This window comes from Adiantum capillus-veneris, chromosome 27, assembly GCF_014529385.1.
Source record: "Adiantum capillus-veneris isolate H3 chromosome 27, ASM1452938v2, whole genome shotgun sequence".
Lineage (NCBI taxonomy): Eukaryota > Viridiplantae > Streptophyta > Polypodiopsida > Polypodiales > Pteridaceae > Adiantum > Adiantum capillus-veneris.
The window spans coordinates 52,266,652-52,288,456 of record NC_140957.1 but is presented as its reverse complement, the minus strand read 5'-3'; the positions used below and the strand labels follow the sequence as shown (position 1 = coordinate 52,288,456).

Sequence of the window (21,805 nt, the reverse complement as noted above, 5' to 3'; positions counted from 1 at the left end):
TGTGTTGATGCCATCATCAAAATTTATTGATTGCATGTTTCACCCCCTAGGTGGCCAGTGGCCAGCCCATATACGGTTGCGCTTCCCTTAAGGGGGCTTTTTTCTTGCTCATGGAGATAACACTCATGGTGTCGTTATTGTTGGGGTGTTTCAAATTCCATGATTCACTTGATTGGACTAAATTTGAACACTTGGCTTGAATTCAAGGTCCCTTAAATATACAAGGCTCCTTTTTCCCTATTTTTGAAAAAAAACCGAGTAGAATATAAAAAAAGAGATACGTTCTTGGGATGCTTAGTTTTAAGTTTGGAACAATCATTTTTTTTGTGTGTTTGGAGACAGAAGAAGAAGAAGGACAAGAACAGGGGCTTTCTTGGTCTCTTTCTCTCTCTCCCTCTCTCTTTCTCCAGTGCCTATTCAGAGAGGGTTTTGGACCATTGGCCAAAGATATGAGCTATCAAGATCAGAGATGCCTTGGGCTATTTTTATTGGAGCTGTGCAGAAAGGGGAGAGCCTCTTGAGGAGACCAAACAATAGGAGACACTCAAAGAGGGAGATCACTGATTTCTTCAGACTACATACGTGACATTCAGATGAACAGGCATCACAACAGACTTCAAAGTCTTCTGTACCGGGGGTACAGTGACTGACAGGGCCTTTGAGCTTGGGAGATCTAGACGCCCACGACTGCGAGGGTCATCAAGACATCAATGGAAAGCTGCATCAGAGGGTCGAACTGTTCTGGCATGACATGACAGACGCCCAGTTAGAGTACTCATTGAGGAGGACACGAGTACTCACTGAGGAGGACATTGATGAGCTTTGCAAAAGACCAATGTTGGATATCATAGGATAGGATTTTGATTCTAACATCTCAGCCTTTCATTTCATCCCATTTCATTTCTTTCCATTTTACTTTAGCTCAATTCAATTTCAATTTTCAGTTTTCAGTCTTTTACATAGACATTGTATAAGATTCACCATTTGTAAACTCTTTTGTCTCATATGTCACTTTAGCCTTTTGAATACGTTAATATGTCATTTCATCTCTCTCTCTCTCTCTCTCTCTCTCTCTCTCTCTCTCTCTCTCTCTCTCTCTCTCTCTCTCTCTCTCCCTCCTCTTCTCATAGAATCTAGCATTTTCTTTCAATCAACAAAAATAGATTATGAAAGGGGAGTTTTTCTTTAAGAAAATTCTTTAAAGAAGAACCATAATTTATTGTGCCGAGCTGGTTTCATTACACCGTTTGCACATGTTAGAACATTAAACCATGCACATAACCTGAAGAGAATAACAAAATTAAGATTGACAACTTGTTGAGGACCGGATTTGCTTAAAGTCGGTCCCTCCCTTTAAAAGGGTTTTGTATTATAATTATCTCAATGAGAGATTTGATTACGATACAAGCTTGTGATCTTGAAGAGGTTTCCTCTAACCAAGAAGATGATGTAATTCATGATTCCATTGTGCAACCGTCCTTCCGAGCCCTAAACACCCCAATCAGGGAGAATGAACTACGAGGATGGAGGTAGATGAGGGTGAAAAGAAGTATTTTTCAAGCCAATAAGTAGTATTTCTTATATGCTTACTCCATAAGCAAGCTCTTAGCATATCTAGCTAATAGAGAGGGAGATGATGAAGAAGAAGAACTTTCACTTGCTTGGATTTGCATCCATAATGAAGTTCTTGAGCATAGAAACCAACTCTTGAGCTCCCATGTGAGAGGGGGAGAGAAATCTCTTGCTTTGCCACAATGAGACCTTCCAAAAATGAGAGAGAGAACCCCCCAAAGTCCCCACAAGCTGCCTCTTTTATCCTCTTGCACACTTACCTAAAAATCTCAAAAGGAATTCTCATTAGTATTGCACCCCCCCCCCCCCCCCCCCCCCCCCCCCGCGTCTCCCTCTTTTGGATTTGCTTTTGACTAAAGAGCACATGCACATACTTGCCTATTACTCATTAAGCATGTGCAAGCTACTTGGAACATGTGGCCTAGCCAAACTTGGTAAAGAAGGACTAGAGTCAATCACCAAATATGGTAGGGCTATCTAACCTTAGGCTTTTAATTTTTCCTTGCATTAATTAAAAACCATAAGCTTACCTTTAATTTAACTAGCTTGTGTGCAATACCTTTTCAATATCTTTTGGAGGCTTTATGAAGCTTACATGGACTAGAGTTTAGTTGTTAATTTAAGACCTACTAAAATTCAGTCAAACTCTCATAAAATTAAACTTACCCTTGAGCTTTGAAGCTTTACTTCCTGTGTAAAACCTTAGCACAATCCTTGGGAGGGTCTATGAACCTGGTCCGAAACTTGATAAATTTAGACTTTCTTTGCCAACTTAAAAATTAACCCTAAGGCTTCCCAAACTTCATACTTGGAGTCTAATGAGTAAATTGAATTACTTAAAACTACATGGTTAGTTTTTATTTTTAGACTTCTATAATGGCTCCAATCAATCTCCTTTGTCTTGTACCTTTGATCAAGGCTGCACAAGATAGATTCATCCTCCCTTGACATATACCTTTGATCGCGTCATAAAATCTAATATCTAACCAACCCAAATGATTTTCTCATATTAAACTGATCACTTAATGTGAAAGAGTAAAGGGGAACAAGGGTTAAGATATAGACATGTGCTTATAGATCTATCTCAACATGGGACCAATGGTAAAGGGACCCAAATGAGAGCTGGTCTATCAAAGAGCAAGGCTAACCAATGGAGCATAAGACCTTAGGGTTAACTTCATTGAAGACTACCAATAATGTGTGTAAAAGTCCTTTGACCTTAGGTAAGCTAGGGTTGAGCTTGAGGTGGGAACCCGGCCCAAGCTTAAGGTGCTTCAGGTGCTTGAGATGCTTGAGGTGCTTGATGATCGAGATGCTTAAGGTGCTTGTCATGCGTGAGATGCTAGGGCTGTACTTGAGGCGAGAACGTAGCCCAAGCTTAAAGTGCTTAAGGGCCAAGCCTGTGGTGGGAACTGGGCCTAAGCATAAGGCACTTGAGGTGTCAAAAAGTCAAATCCAATCCCTACAAGGAGGGGGCGAGCCCTACAAGAGGGGGGATGAAAGAGAACACTCACACAAGGCATGCTTGGTACAAAGAAAGCAAAAGGGACACTTGTCAAGTTCCTCCTCTTGTAGCCTTCATGGTGTGCCTGAAGCCTATTGGTTGGCCACCCAAGGGGTCTAATGATAATTTAGGAGATTTAATTAATTGTCTTTGCATTTATCAAGTCCTCTCTCAAAGGGGAAAGGGGGACACTTGTCCAAGGCTACCCTTGTTGCTTGTAATGCCTCCTGCTTCTGATTGGCTAGGCCTGGAGGGGTCCAATGAGCTTCAAGCATGAGCTACAAGGGGGGGTCGACCAAAGCAAGCTAGGGGGTTGCTTGAGGGGTATACTCCCCCCCCCCCCCCCACACACACACACTCATTGTGCATTGTGCAAAGTGCAAGAGCCCCCTCTCCTTCTCCAAGCAAGTAGAGGTTGAGAGCCTACACCCACACTCTTGGCTATGGAGTGCAAATCCAACCAAGAGCCATGCTTAAAAACTTAAGCTTGCCATCTTCTCCATCTTCATTACTATGCTATTATGTATGCTAGCAAGAAGAGTTATGATAAGTGAGGAACTAATTCTTTCTCCTATGAAATGTTTCTTCTTCCTCTTCCCTACCCTCATTCCTTGCTAGCTCTCTCCACCTTCGAAGGTGTTTGAGGTCTTGGGACTGAGACTTGGGATAGTTAAAGCTTTCGTCAAAGTTTATGTTATGCTTGTGATGCATGAAGCTTTCCATCTTCATTGCATCACCTAGGTCACAAGGAACACAAAGATTGTATTGTAACTAGTCTCTCTTAATGGGAGAAATCATAATACAAATGCCTATTGAAGGGTGACCGGCTCCACATAAATCCGGTCCTCAACTGTTGCCATGTTCTCTAAATTCTCTCTCTTGCAAAAGTATTGTTCATGCCAAGTTAACTAATTGCTATGTTTATGTTGCTATCTTCAATCATGTTCACTTGCTATGCTCTCAAAGTAATTTCTCAAAAGTACTCTCATTAATTTTCGCTACTCTCAAGTTAATAGGTCAATTCCATTACAGACCGAGATAACTAAACACTAATTATCCTTGCTCTTTTATAGAATTCTTTCGTTTGGTCCCAAGCCTTTGATGTAACTAAGTTTACAAGCACTTTAATCAATTCCTCTTTTAAGTGGCCAAATTAAGATGGAAAATACTTTAAGCTTGGATTGTGCGTAGAGACTACTACGCGAAAAAACTTGCGCGTAGAATTTGCCAAGCTCTGCGTGGGCGGCTCTCTGGATAGCCTCAACGATGCCACATTGTGTAGAGACTACTACGTGAGAAAACCTGCGCGTAGAATCTGGCAAGCTCTGCGTGGGCGGCTCTCTGGATAGCCTCAACAATGCCACATTGGATTGGGAGGCCCTTCAGGTGGGTTGTCTGGGGATTCATGGGGTTGTTTGCACATGGATCCGAGTGTGCTGCAGACTCGTTTGCTGCAATAAGGGTTTCGACGAGTTTTGGGAGACAAGGGTGCTCTGAGGATGGAGCTTCTGATTGTCCCTCCCCTCCTTGGTGGTGGTTCTCGTTGTGGGGGAGTTCTTGAGGAGGATGGGGTTTGGTGGCAGCTTCCTCCATACTCGTGGCACTCAAGGCCTCACTCCACTGCTTGTTGGTGTTCAGATTGGGGATTCGTTTGGCGGTTTGTTGGTCTGCTTCATTTTGTTCCTAGGGTCTTAAGGCATGGAGTGCTCTGGTGGTAGAAGAGCCCCCGTGGTGGCACCTCTAGAGTCCTAGATGGGTGATGGGGACTATTGGCCGCGACCGCTTTTCGGCATGTAAGTTTTGTTTTCCTATATCGAGGGTGGCACCCTATTCAGCCATGGTCATTGATGCTGGGTCGGTCGGTCGGGGTGGCTCCCCTTCTAGAGCCGATGTACTTGGACTCATGTTGTCGTATCTGTTATTGTGGTATGGTGGTCTGGCAGGTTGATCTAGGCACCCTGGCTCGATTGTGAGCATGGTCTTTTTTTTGTAATTTTTTTTTCTCATTAATACAATATCACTCACACATTGTGAGTTCTGCAACAAAAAGAAAAAAAATGCAAAAAATACTTTTTAGAAGGTTAGAAATTAATTTTCATGACTCTCTCTCTCTCTCTCTCTCCCCCCCCCCCCCCCCCCCCCCCCCCCCCCCCTCTCCTATTGGAGTGGATTTTGTTACCATCGGATATAATATCATCATCTTTGGATATAATCTTGCAGAGGTTTTTTCTTTGATTTGAGTTTTTCTAGCCAGATTAGAGCTACATTTATGGTTTTGGTTTTGAGCCATCAAGGTGTATGCTGATAAGTTTTTACACATATGGTTGTTGTGCTCTGATTGGATATCAAATTCTTGGCTTTATTTAATCAAATATGTTGGCTCCTAATTCTTCTCCATCTCTCTAATCTTCTCTATATCTCTTGGAGGATTTGCAATTAGTATTAAATTACCCTAAATTATTGTCTTATTTAATCTAGCTTAACTTCTCTCATAGCCAGAGGCCCAACGCCTACCTGGTCTTCTCTAGAGCAGAAACATTCCCTATAGCACTGCGCCATTTAGATAAGGAATCAGGATGTGGTCATTTGTGCACCGACTACTAGTAATATACAACTAGTGCAACTATGCCAAAATCAACGTAGGTATGTTTTTTATGATGTGAGAGTGGAGATAAAGCATGCATAAGCTAGCATGTCTGCTTCCAGCTACATAAAATGAGCAGTGAGAGACCTCTTAGCAAACATCCGTCTTCTTGTTAAACAAAGCTGAGAGACGCAATGCTTGCAACATAGATAAAGAGAAGTCAATAATAGAGGCGACATCTATTTTGAGCTTCGATTGTGAATCAGCTTCACTATCAAAGGAGTTTAAATGGGGGGGGCCTACTCCATAAGCCAAATTAATTAAGACTATGTAGGGCTTGTTTCCACCTAGATCCTCCATAAGTCCACATGATTGTTGACATTATTTCTTCCTTATGAAAGGGTTTTTGTCCTTGAAAAGGATATGTCCTCTTAAGAACACTAATGCCCTTTGTAATGGGACCTTTCTCACAATCGATCGTTCCTCTCGACAAGTGCTGCTTTTTTACACATTGTCCCTTATGCTATTGTTGATAATCGAGTATATGCACTTTGACTCACGAGGTTGAATAAGAGGTTCAATGAGAATGCCAAAACTCTTGTCTTCACAATATATAAGTAGCATTGAGCAGTTTCTTCAAATGTATCACATAGAGTAGTGGTGGACATATGAGAGTTTATTGGTAGCCAACTAATCGGCTATCTAGCTTAACTTCTTCGATATTGTATGGAAGTATAGTGCAAATAGTACCGCACGATGTACAATGCACTTGCATGCAACAAAGTGCACGATATTCAAATTCGGACGTAAGCGTCTGTGAGGGAGTCCAAACTAGAAGCAGAATAAATTTGAGGTTTCCCCCAAGTAGGGGGTACCAGCTAGTACAAATTCAGAAAACATTGAGAATCTAGTGAGATCCAGGGAAGTTGAAGGAGGGGAAATAGCAGGTGCCGGGTGGTGCAACACGTAGAGTAGGAGAGGATCTATAGGTGCGGGTGAGCGGCGAGACAGGCAAGCCAACATGATGCGTGCAGAGGAACAAGGTGCATAAAAGGGCGACGACCATAGGAGCAGAGATCTTACTTATAAATTTTTCTTAAGTTGCCACCAACAACAACTCGATAAGCTTACTTGAGTGGTTACGGGATCGACTCTGGAGGTCTTTGTTTCTATAGTGCAAGTTCGAAACTCTCGTTCCCTTTTGAAAGGGAAGCAAATTCCCAAGGAGCATGAAGAGAATCCGCAGGAAACTCAGATTGAATTTAATATAATATGAATATGAATATGATACGAGCCATTGGTGCCACCATTGAAGTCCAACGCTGAAACACTAGGCTAATGAATGCAGCCAACATTCTTCGAAATTCAAGTTTTAGGACTGAGGAAACACGCAGGCGTACCACGCATACTACCTACATAATAGTCTCAGGGCGCTCGAGGACTGGAGGCTTCTATGAAATGAAAAGAGGGGAAGGGCAGAAGGGTATTATGGAAGGGGACGAGGTGTGCTTTTTATGTGCCCTTCTTCTCCTTTCATCTCGCCATAGCCGGAAAAGCCAGCTTCACACAGGTCAGTCTATTTTGCCCTCTTTTATCTACCGCTCTTCTTTCTTCCGCGCTCTTAACTCTATTTCTTCGTCTCTTTTCTGTGTGCGCGTGCGTCTCTATCTTTCTCCTCTCTTGCCTTTTGGGTTTTACCGACTGCATTATCATTTCATCCTTCGCGCTCGTCCCCCCCCTCTCCCTCTCTCTCTCTCTCTCTCTCTCCCCCCTATCTATCGACCTCGACCCAGGCACATCATCTGTATGCTTTTGTTCTTTCCTCTTGATGCTAACCGTCATTGTAATTACCTATGCCTCTCTGGTGTCTCTCTTTATATCAACGGTTGCTTATCAATGTCTATTTCGTTCTTCTATGAATTTCATCAAGTTGCTTGATATTCTTACCTTAACTCAATCTTAATCTGTGCAAGAAGAGCAAGTACTTGATGTTTCATATGGAAAGAGGCTGTTCTCAATCACTGCGCAGGCCTCGCACACATAGGACTCGGAAGCCACGGTTGGGGAGACATCTCTTTTTGGAACTCGACAAACCGAATGGATTGCGCACTTCTTATGAGAAGAATGGTCCTAAGACACCTGCAATCCTCTCAAAAGGGGCCTTCTTGCTGGACATTGGTATGCCAAGGAAGAAGGTTCTGGCTTATGCTTCATCCCATGGTCACAATTCTCAAAAATGCACTCCAGAAGGCCCTGAAAATCAACAGTTCAAAGCATCCCATCGAAAGGACAGACAGAGAGGGCTGCACGATTCACAACCAGAGTGTTTTCAGGAGACCAGGGAAACATTGCAAGGAAGCAGTGTGAGAGACGGCATTGGACTGCCTTTTTCCAAACAGAATGCTGCAGGATCAAAGTGCCACAACACCTTAAACAGGAGTGATTTGGATTCTTCGACACGCCAAATCCATGGTGAGAAGGTTAGTTGTAAACCTGGCTTGTCAAGTCGAACACAAAACCACAAAAGAAGAGTTGTCCCAAGGAAATTTTTTGATGATGACACCCATAAGGATCGATGCTTTGGGCAGAAAGATAATTTTGATAGTTCAAGGGGACAAAATACCATGAGGAATGTATGTGTGCAGTCCAACACCGACCATGTGCTCAAGGCAGAGCTTGAATTACCTTTCTATCGGAAGTCAAATTCTAAACAGTTCCACAACAAGGTGCTCAAGAAGGGCTCATCACTTAAGGCTGATGAGATCGTGTACCAGTCAGATGAATATGGGAATTTGATGCAAGACAATCAACACAATATCTATGCTCAGGTTTGTCATAATCATTAACCTAGTGTCTATTTCACTGTATTGCTATTTACTTTCAGGAGTTTTGATCTTGTGGTTAGGCAATGGATTCGAATTTGTTGTTCTTGTTCGCATATTATCGTGGACTTCGCAACACCCCTTTCATGGCACACCATCCCTCACGAACAACTGACATGTACTCAGAATGCTCGCTGTTGCAAATATGTGGCTGATGCACAGGCTTTCAATTAAGGGTTTTGTCACCAAATTGCCGGAAGGCAACCTAAAAATGGTAAGAAGTGCATCACCTGGCAAGCCCAAATCTTGACATCATGAGAGAATCAGGATTGATGGCTATCGCGAGTGATTTGTCGAACATTTTACATGACTCATCCCCCATGGTGGTGCCTTGTAAAGGCCCAATTCTCGGGTGTCCGCTGACAAGGGATATGTGACTACAAAGGACTCAAGTCTCAAAAGGAATAGCTAATTGCATACTACTGAGGTCGTATGAGAGACGCATATAAATCTTCTCAAAGGTAATCAAAGTGTAAGATAAACGTCCAGATATTGTATGGGTTTTGTTTTGGTACTGGTCGTAGTCTAGAGTAATTGGGAATGCTCTATAACATCAAGCCGTGAGATGATACTTATGGTTCAGCCTCTTACTATCATTGCTTTAGAAGGGTGTTGACCGGCAAGTGAAATAGTTTACTTCTGAGGGAATATCAGTAGTGATCACTGCTGATGACTATTAATCAGCCTGACCTGGAACAGAAATGGAGTCCAAGTTGTTTCTTAAACATTTCTTGCATACATGTATGGTGATCTTATGGGCCTAGTGTTAAAGTTTTGGCATCTCAAGTGAACTGCCCAATGTGATCCCATTACTTAGTTTGGCTTTTGGGCATTTATTTTACTTATTTGTCAAAGTCTTGGGTAGGGCAATTTACTGAGCTTGCTATATAAGCAACCCCTTGCCTCCATTGTATACACATTCATTTATTCATTGCCAAGGTTGATTGGTTCAAGAGACTCTCTCTCTCTCTCTCTCTTGCTCACTCCCCTTGGTCTCTACGCTTCCGCATTGTCAACTTTGACATGGTATTAGAGCTTCTTGGTGGAGCTTAGTGCTTGAAGCCCTTGGCGTGGAGGAGCAGCTCTCGGAGAAGAGATCCCTTGAGGAGAAGAACAAACCCCTGCCGCCGGCGTTTTCCTCCCCATCCCCCTCTGTCGCTGCACTTCTCTGACCCTTGCGTTTTAAAACGCAGCCCTTAGGCGGCCCTCTACGTTAACCCCTGCAGTTACCCGCTGTGCGTTTTAAAACGCAGCCCTTAGTTGCCTGCCTCCATCCCCTGCCGGTAGTCATCGAGCTCCCCCCCTGTCCCTTGCGTTTCAGAACGCCGCCTTGCAGGGCTCAGGTATCGACGACGGGAGGGCAGCGCCCAAACCCCCGCGCGCACCTGCGTTTTAAAACTCCTGTCAGGCTGCTTCCCTAGCGACGAGTCTTTTCTTGCTACGTTTTAAAAAAAAAAACGCCCAAATCCTGTTTGGCTTTTAGGTATTTATTTTAGTTATTTGTCAAAGTCTTGGGTAGGGCAATTTAATGAGCTTGCTATATAAGCAACCCCCTGCCTCCATTGTATACACATTCAGTTATTCATTGCCAAGGTTGATTGGTTCAGGAGTCTCTCTCTCTCTCTCTCTCTCGCGTGCTCACTCCCCTTGGTCTCTACGCTTCCGTGTCATCGACTTTGACACCTAGAAGGTTGGAGCTGAGAAGGTGTTTTGGATGTCTCTGAATTGTCTTGTGCCAAGGTTTCTTAGCTTGAATTTAGTAGGTTTTGGTCTTATATAAGCTTGTCCTGTCAAAGGTTTTGGGGTTACATTGTCAATGCTCAAAGTTTTCTCTAAAAGGGGGCTTTGGTTATGAGGTTTTGGGTAATTGTTTGCTTTGATTTGGCTCCTGATTTTGATTGGTCTGTCCCTAAACTATTTCACCTCGGTCTTTCTGTCAACAAGAGGGGTAACTTATTCTACACCCCAGTAAGTTATTTTAAGTTCCAGCTAATTGTCCTTGTATGTTTTTCTTTAACCTCACTAGTCTGTTTCTGTTGATCTGTTTAGAGCTGCTATGATAGCTGTGCAGTTTAATTTTTATTTAATTCAAGTTTTTACTTGTGAACTGATACTTGGTGCAGGAAATCGCTCCAGACAGAAGTAATGGCCAAGTTTATGGGGAGGAGAGCTCAGGAGAAGATGCCATTAGTGGTTCCAATGATCAATGCTCTCTTGATTTGGAGCAAAGTGTGCACATGAACGGGAATGGGGGAGCATCGAATGCAAATAATAGAGGAGAGTTGCAAGCACCAACATTGCGGAAAAGTTCTCGAATACCCAAGAAGCGTGTATTTAATGATGGTGATGAAGCGCCTCTGAGAAGACAGAAGAAGAAGTTACAGACTGAGCCAGCTGTTGAGCTTGCAGAACAGGAAGAGTCAAGAGATGACAGGGATAATGAACAGCTTGCAAATGAATGTTGTGAGAGGGAACCAGCAGATATGATGGGTGCTGATCATGAATGCCATGTGAGGGAATGCCTGAACAGCATACATGAGCCTTTTCAGGATGAAAAGAAGGAACTGCCCCTTACTGCACGACAACGAGCCTTGAGAATCATTAAGGAAGGCGGAGATTCTGAAGTGGACATGAATGAGGGCTTCCCCAATAGTTTGCAGCCAGTCCTGCCAAAAAGTACTCTCTCTCTCTCTCTCTCTCTCTCTCTCTCTCTCTCTCTCTCTGTGCGCTGGAAAATAGGGCTGTATTACTGTGTACTGGTGGTACCTGAGGATGCTCGGGTCAAACTCTCAGTACCCCCCTCACTGCCCCCCCTCTCTCTCTCTCTCTCTCACACACACACACACACACACACATCCGAAGTTTGGGACCATAGTCTCAGCATGGTGACCTGGGTTCCAACTTTCTCCGTGTACGTGATGATGCATTTGGAGTTGAACACTTTGTCTCTTACTCTTGCGTGTTTGACTCCATGTGTTTGATGACAAATCCTGGCGTTGAATTTCTCACCTCCTGTTGTCCCATTAGTGTGACTTGAGCAATTACCTAACCGTCTCCTCTCTCTCTCTCTCTCTCTCTCTCTCACACACACACACACACACACACACACACACACACACAGTTTTATCCACTTGTAAGTTGAATGGGGGTTCGGTCTTTGTGCAGGGCAAAAGGACAATCTTACTGAAGCAGAGCATGCCATTAAGAAAGAAGAGGCAGCGAGACGGAGGAAGCAGCAGATAGAGAAAAATGCTAAGGAAATACAGGTCACATGCTTGCTCAATTCGATATCACATGCACTTTGTGGTGTAACTTCTCTCATATTTTTGTGACTTCTCAGGCAGTTGCAATTCAAAAGATCCTTGGCCAAGAGTCTTCAAGAAAGAAGCGCGAGGAAAAGTTGCAGAAGCAACGAAAAGACATTGAACAGGTTCTCTCTCTCTCTCTCTCTCTCTCTCTCTCTCTCTCTCTCTCTCTCTCTTTGTGTGAAAAGACAGTTATGTATTATTGAGTACTATGGGTCCTTGATGATACTTGGGTCATAGTAACATGGAATGGTGGGTCGCGGTCGGGGTTGGGAACAGGAACAGGGACGGAGTTGGAACGGCAAAAAAAAAAGGAGTTTTTTTGGCATTTTTTGACCTACACACATGCCACACACATAGAGCATCACTTTGACCACAAATTTACACTAAATAGACCAAAGAATATGAGTCATATAGATGCAAATGTGCTAATAAAACATCGAGAAATGAGGACCCAAAGGGTGGCTTTTATAGCCATTGGGGTGCTTCAAAGTTCAAATATATGGCTGTTGGAGAGGAAGTAGCCATTAGAAACGATCAGTTTTTCAAATTTTAAAAAAAGTTGACTGTCGTCCCCTCCCGTCTCCTTGCCGTCCCCGGGACGTTTTGTCTGCGTTCCCACCTGGCAGGCCGTTTGCTGTCCGTCCCCACCGTCCCTGTTCTGGAACCGGGCCTCCCGTCTCTAGGCTCCGTCCCCTCCTTCCCCTATTACTATGACTTGGGTAAGCCTCTCTTCAAGGAGTTGTACAAATCAGCACATATGTACAAGTTCTCTAAGGTCATGGTAACCTGTAGGAGTCATAGAGAATGAACCAGGGCGGTGGAGAATAATGCCAAGTAATTAGGCCTTGTAGCGTGGCACCGTAAGGAACATAGGGGTGCACATCCACCGTCTCAAGAAAGCATATGACGCTTCTCTGCGGCCCTGGAGGAGCCAACTGACGCATCTCATTGACTGTGCGAAGAGTGTGAATTAACTTTGTCAAATACTACTGAGGTATCCATGGGAGAGGAAGGGTGACCACCAATAACATGCAAGCATCTAACCTTCCAAATCATCCACAAAGTGACTGCAGCCATAGTGGCGAATATGATCTCGGGAGATTGTGGCTCAAAAGCCGTATTGTATCTAGCAACATGTCCATAGTGCCCTGTTGGTAGTTCTAGGAGTAAGATGACACATCTTACATACATGATAACAAAGAAAAGCATAAGATCAGGATTCAAGAAGGGCCTAGAGACTAAGACTCAACCATATTGGTGATTTGGGAGTACATAGATCTCGTTACTCGTGCCAACATTTTGTACAAACAAAAGAAAGGTGAAACTTTACACAAGTAGAATAACCATGACAACTTAAAAGATCCTTAGATAATAGAAACTCGAAATATCATACAAATGTCAAAGTCGACGATGCGGAAGCGTAGAGACCAAGGAGAGAGAGAGAGATTTGATTTGATTTGGTATTAACGTCCGCAGGGGGCCAGAAATGACCCATGGGACCTCAAAGTGATACATAGTCTCCCCTCACGGGGGTGTATGGTGTGGTGTGTGTGATTCTCTTTTTGTGTTCCTATGAGTGTCTTTTGATGCTCAAGTATGCGGGTGAGGTATGTTCCGAGAGTTGTAGGGGAGGGGTCTGTCTTGGATAATAGGTCCGCAAAGGTAGAGCAACCGCTTAGAAGTGGTTGAAAATTAGCCCGGATGTGAGCGTATTCTGGGCATTCCAATGTCACATGTGCTTCATCTTCGGGAGCTTGCATTGTACATGATGTGCATATCCGTTTAGAAGCATCAATTTTCAGCTAGCCCTCTGTTTCTATTTTGAGCATATGTGACCTTGTGCGCATCAAAGAGATGGCTCTTCGTGCCATGTGGGGCATGGGTGTTCGTATGTGGGCCTGGGCTTCCATTGGGTTTGTGCTATAGCCTTCCCAATACTTTGTGTTGACATGCTTGCAATAGTATTCAAATTTCGAGCGGTGTTGCGTTGTCTTCCACTTAGTGTGGAGGCTATTTAGTAATGCAATTTCAAAATTCAGCATGTGTTCTCCCTCCTTGCCCTCCTCAATAAGCATGTCCACATATGTCTCTACATTCCATTTAGCGAACCATTTCTTAATGTCCTGTATGAGGCTCGATGACAGAAATTTGCTTTTTTTGTTGTCTTTTGCGGCGCACATCCCGTTTCCCATGCAATGCGGGGGATTCGAGTAGTAGGCATCGCTTTGACCTTCATGATATACGTGTATATTTTTTGCAATGCTTTCTTTTCTAGTGGTCTCTTGCCTGTCTCCAAGAGTAGCACGGAGTATGGTGTCGTCTTTTTGACCCCCATGTGTCGATATAGAAACTTTTTCTGAATTTTTTCAATTTCATTCCATGTGTGGGCTGAAATGCTTGCTCCCCAGATTTCCACTCCGTAGAGGATGGCTTGCACTACGCATGTCTCAGAAATGGTCGCTTTTATCTCCCATCTTTTTATGCTCCTTTGTGTGCACATGTTTTCAAATTGATAGTACTTGGCATGGCCGATGTCAATTCTATTATGTGCGCATTGTCCCCAAGCATAGTTGCACGGGATGTCAATCCCCAAGTACTTGAAACTGTTGACTTTCTCAATTTGTTTCCCTTGATACATGAGGGGGGCGTGGATATCCATCTTACGAGTCTTTACAATCATGAACTTTGTTTTGTCTACATCGATTGATAGACCCACATTTTCACAAAAAGCATGTAACGCATCGACCAATTTCTGTAGAGCTGTAATGTCATGGGCGAAAAGAGCCACATCGTCTGCATAGATGAGCATGAGAAGTGTAAGCATCCCGATGGCTGGTTCATCCCCTTCTAGTTGAGGGAGGAAGCTTTCTATTTGATCAATGCACAATCCAAAAAGAGTAGGGGAGAGAGGGCATCCTTGTTTGACCCCCATGTTGCGAGAGAGAGAGAGAGAGAGAGAGAGAGAGTCTCCTCAACTAATCAACCTTGGCAATGAATATCTGAATGTGTATACAATGGAGGCAAGGGGTTGCTTGCTTATATAGCAACCTCAGTAAATTGCCCTACCCAGATTTTGAAAAATAAGTAAAATAAATACCTAAAAGCCAAACTAAATAATGAGATCACATTGGGCAGTTCACTTGAGATGCCAAAACTAACACCCTCTCTGCAGCTCATAGTGGACATCAATAGTGAGACCAAGTCGATTTAGAAGCTACCATGGACACCCTAGCACCGATCGGGATACTGGATACACCTCGGTTTTGCTACCCTCAACTTTGTATCTGATAATAATGCCATCTTGAGCATCATTTGCCTTTGTAGAAACTTTGAACTGTAGACCAAACTACGTCCAATAATCCCCATTCGTGAATTGTGAATACATCACGTCCAAAATATATAACTCTAAGATAATGAACTGTGGAACACATCTTGAAACTTGCCTGTTCAATCCAAAAAGGGCGGTAGACTTTAAACTTAAACCTTATTTGCTTTCACCCATTTAATTTGTCGTCCACTTTACCTGTACTTTCAAGACACAACAAAGGGGAGAGGGATACAAGCTGCTAGATTGCACCTGTATGAGTAGACCGACACCAGATTGGCCCCTAACTTAGGCGCCCCTTTCGGTATTTCTTTATTGTTCAAAAGAGGGAATAAACGCTGTGGATCCCTACAAGCTGCCCTGCACAAACTTGGCTGAATTTCAACTGTTCCGGCCCGATTTCGGCAACGTAACTGTACTAGGACCCTTCACAGTTAGTATATTCACGCATTGACTGACTTTCCCGACGCATACGGGCACTTTGCAAAACCTGGCGAGAATCTGCAGCACGCTGAATTCTCTGTTTTCAGCCCCGAAAATGCGCCAGATCACCTGTACAGCAGTCCCCTCGCGTCCCCGAACCTCCTGGGGGTATTAGGGACCGTTTAGGGCCAAAACCCTAAACCTGCAAAAATACACAGCAGGCTGTAATTTACTGTTTCGGGCTCCGTTTCGCGTGCCGGTCGCATCCGTTGCAAGTCCTCGAGCTCCCGCACCTGTAGGGCTACTTGCCCTTTGAATCGGACGAGATTTCTGGCGTGAAACCTCTCCGAATTCACCTGTACCTGCGGGGGGATTAGCCGCTAGCTAATCCAGTACCTGTGCAAGAGGCTCTTGCCTCGGCAATCGCGCATGAACCCACACAACTGTACATTGGTCAATTGAAAAGCCCACTAGTGGGGCATAACATACTGCCATAGGGGAGAGAGAGGGCAGTGCGTAGCGTGCAGGGCATCACTCCTGGCACCGCACTGTACATAGGAGGGAAAGCAAGCACTCCATAGCTCTTAACCTGTGACAAATTCTGCAAAATAGCCCCTCCTCCCTTTAAATTCAGCGCCAACTCTTGTTGCATGAGGAAAGTGCACCAGAAGGTGCCACTTGGCACATTTACAAGCATTTTCCCGTTTCGGGGTTGCCGCCTAAAAATCTCCCAACTGGTTGCCCAGTTGACTTCACGGCAGAGTAAGAAAATGTTCTCCTTGTCATTCCGGAGGTAATGACGCAAACACATTTTCAGGTCCCAAAATAGCAGTTCCCTAAATTTTAGGAGATGTTGCCATTGTATCTTTCTAGGTCATCTGACCCCCTTTGTACACTGCAGCCACACCCAAAATGGAAACGTAGCCTCTGTAGCAAAGGATTCCACTTTGGCTAGTCAATGACCCCACTTTGGCTAACCATAGTCTTTGTCCAACCTTAGTGCTCTCTTGCCCTCAGGCCTGGACTCCCTCTGGACAGTTCCACACTAGCTATGCAATGCAGGGCAGTTAGATTTCCTGAGGGGTGTTTCCAAAAAGTGAAAGTAAATAGATAATAAGAAAGAAATCAGCAAAAAGGATAGATAGTAGTCACACGGTGGTGACATACCCCCCTCTTGAAATCTCAAACGTCCTCGTTTGCATCTATGTCGTACATGCTCCTAGTCAACACTGATGTATTCAACACCTGTCGACACATGTACGACACATACATGCTCATTGTCAACCCTGGTGTATTCAACACCTCGTCGACACATGTATTGCCTGCGTGTGAAACCTGTGCCAATGACATAGTGGTAGCTTTGCACTCTGCCATTGCTTTGAGTCACCAACTTTCCAATGACAAAATGGTAGCTGCACATTTTGCCACTGTCCTATAGTACACATTGGATCCCGTAACACTTTCGAGCATACCCAAACCGACAGTTTAAGAATGCAGTTACACATGTACTCTTTAATAGAAGCAATTATTGTATTCTTGACACACTGACAAGAAATACTCACTTCTATAGCACTAACCAAACTTTTGGACATTCCATAAGAGCAATTGCCAAACTGACACTCTGTACAGCTCTAACATTCATGTAACATGTATTTGATTTGAGCTCACTTTAAATACCATGTACATCATTTGTTTCAAAAGCCATTGTCACATTGACAATCCATGTAGCTCTGAAACTCAATGGGTCAAGGTAGGTTGCAAATCGAAGGCTTCAAGGTAAAGTGATAACATAGTTGGTGACTTTGCAAGTTCACCTTCTTCCATCCACTTAGCATCCATTGGTGGATAGTTTCTGAACTTTACCAAGTAACGCCTAGCAACCTTGCCTTTCACTTTCCTTTCTTTGTGTGCCAAAATCTGTTCAGGGACCAAGATCTCGTCAAGTTCCTTGACTTCTGGCTGATCTTCAGCTGGCATATCTTCTGGCACATCACCCACATAGGGTCTGAGAAGACTCACATGAAACGCCTTGTGAGTCTTTCAACTGTCAGGCAATTTCAGCCTATATGCAACATCACTGATTATGTCGCACACTTGAAAAGGCCCATAGTAACGCATGCTGAGCTTTGGAAACAGTCTTTCCTTGCCCTTCATCTTCTTTAACCTTGCCTTTTCAAAGCGCAAAAGCACCCAATCACCAAGTGAATATACCACTTCACGACGGTGACGATCAGCTGCTTTCTTTTGCTTTGCCCGAGTCTTTTCTAAGGCCACTTTGACCTTCTTGTACATTTCATCCATGTCCTGAACATACTTATCTGCTTCAAATATCTTGTCCTTTGTATGCAGTATGGGAGGAACTTTCTTGCCACCTTCAACTATCTCAAAAGGTGCCTTGCCAGTTGATGAATGCACTGTATTATTGTATGCATACTCCACCAATGGCAAATACTGCTCCCACTTTCCTTTATGCTCTGACACATAACACTTCAGCAGATCTAGGACAGTAGAATTTGCCTGTTCAGACTGCCCATCTGTTTGAGGATGAAATGACGAAGAGAATTTGAGCGTGGTGCCCATATTCTCAAACAAGCCTCTCTAGAACAAACTTGTCATGCGTGGATCACGGTCGCTAACAATCGACTGTGGCATGCCATGATACTTGAAAATATTGCTCATAAACAAGCTTGCCATTTGATCTGGTTTTATCTTCTTCCTGACAGGAATAAAATGAGCCTGCTTGCTAAATCTGCAAATAATGGTCCAAATACCATCGTTTCCTGTCTGCGTTCTCGGAAGATCAAAGATAAAATCCATAGCAATACTTTCCCATGGTTTATCTGGAATAGGTAGTGGTTGCAATAACCCTGGTGCCTTGTGCCTGTCAAACTTGACCTTTTGGCAAATTAGGCATTCTCGCACAAAGGCATCCACATCTCTTCTCAATGTAGGCCAATAGAAGAATGTCTCAACCGCTTTAACTGTAGCATCGATACCACGATGCCCTGCATACGGTGGGACATGACTCTTCCATAACTTTGCGTCGCAATGGCTTTGTGACACACAATCTGCCATGCATCATCATGAACCCATCTTTGAGAAGATAGTGTTCATGACGTTGTCCATGCATTAGCTGCTCGAAGACCCTTGCAAAATCTTCATCATTTTCATACTGTTCTCTCATATCATCAAGTGCATGATGATAAGGAATCGACACAACTGAAATTTGTGGCTTCCTTGACAAGGCATCAGCCACAACGTTCTTCTTGCCTTCCACATGCACAATCTGAAAATGAAACATGGACAAGATATTTGCCCATCGCATATGCTTCTCAGATAACTTTGTCTGTGTCAAGAAGTATCGCAAGGTCTGATGGTCCGTTTGGACAACGAAATCTGCACCTAGCAGGTAGTGTTTCCAACTTAAGAGCGCATGAATCACAGCCAGTAACTCTTTCTCATAGACCTGCATGGTCATCTCTGGCTCTTGCAAAATTCTGCTCTCATAGGCTACTACCCTGCCATCTTGCATTAGCACTGCACCAATGCTACTACCACAGGCGTCACACTGGACCACAAATGACTTCCTAAGATCTGGCAACACAATGACTGGATCTGAAGTCATCTTTTCCTTTAAGAGATTAAAAGCTGAAATCTCTTTCTGTGTCTATCTAAAGGTGACTGCCTTCTTTTGAAGAGCATGTAAAGGTGAAGCAATCTCAACGAAATTTCGGATAAACCTTCTGTAATAGGAGCATAGTCCCAAGAAGCTTCGGACATCATGCACTGTCTTCAAATCTGGCCATGACTTGATCGCTTCAACTTTTGCAGGATCCATTCTGACACCATCCTTTGAGACAATGTGTCCCAGAAAGTGGATCTCTTCCAGAAAAAATTCACTTTTCTTTGCATTGATGAGCAACCTATGACTGCGTAGCTCTTCGAACACAACGGCCAAGTGATGCCTATGCTCCTCTTCATTCTTTGAGTAGACTATCATGTCATCAAAGAATGTACCAACAAACTGCTGGTGTGGATGGAAAATTCTGTCTATCATCCTATTGAACGTAGCAGGAGCATTTGTGAGACCAAAGGGCATCACTAAAAATTCGTAAAGGCCAAACGTTGTTCTAAGAGCAGTCTTGTGCACATCCTCTGATCTAATGCGGATCTGATGGTACCCACTCTTTAGATCTATCCTGCTAAACATAGCTGCTCCTACTAATTTGTCCATAATATCATCAATTCTAGGTATAGGGAACCTATTCTTGATGGTATTCTTGTTCTGTGCACGGTAGTCGATGCACATACGCCATGAGCCATCCTTTTTCTGCACCAACAACACTGGAGAACAGAATGGAGATGAACTGGGCTGAATCAGTCCCTTTTCTAACAGCTCCTGTACTTGGCTCATTATCTCTTTCTGCTGAGCCGCACTAACCCTGTACAGAGGCTTATTTGGTGGGCTACTACGTGGCACCAAATCTATCGCATGGTCCTCAGGTCTCTTTGGCGGTAATTGAGACGGTAATGAATCGGAAAAACAATCACTATACTGTTGTAAAAACATTGACCTTTCTTTATCTAGCACAGATAAATTTGATTCATCACAATCTGACACTTCACGTGCGAAAACCAAGTACGCGGAAAGATGCTTTTTCATTACAGAAGTAATAGCAGAAGCTGATACAGTGGGAATAGACTCCCCTTTAAGCTTTACATCCAGAATGTGAGTCTTTCCCTTGCTCTGTACAGTGATCTTTTTGTTGTAGGCATCCATGATTCTTTGTACACGAAATAACCAAGGAATACCTAACAACACATCACATCCGTCCAGTGGCATGATGTAAAATTCTTCAGCATCTACATAGGACTTGATATGTAGGCGCAACTTTCCAATGATGGGTGTCACAGCCTCTGTATGGCTAGGACATGCCAAACCTGCCTCTGCTGTATACCCCATCTCTTCAGGTCCGATTCCCAACTTTGAAGCCAATTCTGGGGAAATGAAGTTGGCTTTGGCACCTGGATCAAAGAAGGTAAGCACTGTTTGATCCCTGACCTTTCCCCATGCTCTGCAAAGCTCCCTTGCATCCGAATTTGGCTTGTCGCCCACCATATCTGGCACTAGACCAGCCATGGGCTTCTTTCCTTTCCTGTCCTCCTTGTCTTCAGAATCAGTTGGCCTTTTCTTTGTAGGACAATTGTAAGCAATGTGGCCAGGCTGCTCACAGATGAAGCATTTGTTCTCTGACCTCAGGACCTTCTTTTGCTCTTCCGACTTGCGAGGAAAACGTCTTTTCCATTTCTTCGCTGGTCCCTTTTCTGATTCAGCCATAGCTTTGTCTTTCCCTGCGTTGGCTGGCTCTTGAGTCCCTTTCGGAGCCTCCTTGGGAACATACTTCGCTGAATTTTTCTTGGCTGATCCTTCCTTGACGCCACCAGTATTGAATTCACAATCTTCTCCCTTGAGCAAACCATTGCCAGTGTTTGCTACCTTGATGAGCTGCGTCAAAGTAGTGACTTTGGTCTTCGTGCAGTATTTTCTCAATCCTTTGGGTAGGCCACAACAATATTTTTCAATCTATTCTGTCAATGGCACAAACCTATAGGAAGTTACTGGAAGTAGAGCTTTCCAAAACTTCCGATTGTAGTCATCCAGATTCTTGCAAGTAGCAGCATTAAGCTGGTGCCATTCTGTCATGACATCTGCTTCAAAATCATCAGATAACCATGCTGCTGCAAAAATCTGCTTGAAGTAAATCCATGTGGACGGAGCTTGCCCTTGAAGCAATAAAGTTGTCCACCATTGTCCCGCATTCCCTGTCAAGAAAGTGGCTGCCTTGCGGACCTTTGAAGCCTCTGTAAAGTTTCCCCCTGCATAGGCCTTGTCAAATTGTTGGAGGAATGAGAGAGCCTTCTTCCTGTCATCAAACCCTGTAAAGGTCGTGAAAGTCACACCTTTGCTACCTTCTTTGTATAGAGTTGGCCTCTCTAGCGGCGTTAAATTGTCATATGGAAGTGACTGAAACATGGGAACACTGTTAGGGTTCATTTGTGTTCCCTGATCGCAATTAAGTTGACCTGGAAATGCCATATTTGGCTATTGATTTGTAATTCCAGCCATACCAAAATTTGCTTGTGGCATCCCAAATTGGCCCTGAGTGCTTTGAAACCCTGGTAGCATGCCCGTGACACCATACATGG

General features: G+C 43.8%; 1 protein-coding gene across 2 annotated transcripts in view; it reads left to right on the top strand.

Annotated features, from left to right (window-relative positions):
* The first annotated feature begins 6,963 nt into the window (after positions 1–6,963).
* Positions 6,964–21,805, top strand: part of LOC147421980 (uncharacterized) — a 56,177-nt gene continuing 41,335 nt past the window's right edge. The window contains exons 1-6 of one of the 2 annotated variants that reach the window (XM_086503148.1): positions 6,964–7,163; positions 7,208–7,230; positions 7,690–8,488; positions 10,666–11,218; positions 11,708–11,808; positions 11,883–11,972. In XM_086503148.1, the coding sequence (XP_086359274.1) occupies positions 6,999–7,163; positions 7,208–7,230; positions 7,690–8,488; positions 10,666–11,218; positions 11,708–11,808; positions 11,883–11,972 (1,731 nt within the window). In that variant the 5' untranslated portion in view covers positions 6,964–6,998. Of the gene's footprint in view, positions 7,164–7,207; positions 7,231–7,260; positions 8,489–10,665; positions 11,219–11,707; positions 11,809–11,882; positions 11,973–21,805 lie in introns of those variants that run through there. The other variant, XM_086503147.1, reaches the window with a different exon arrangement.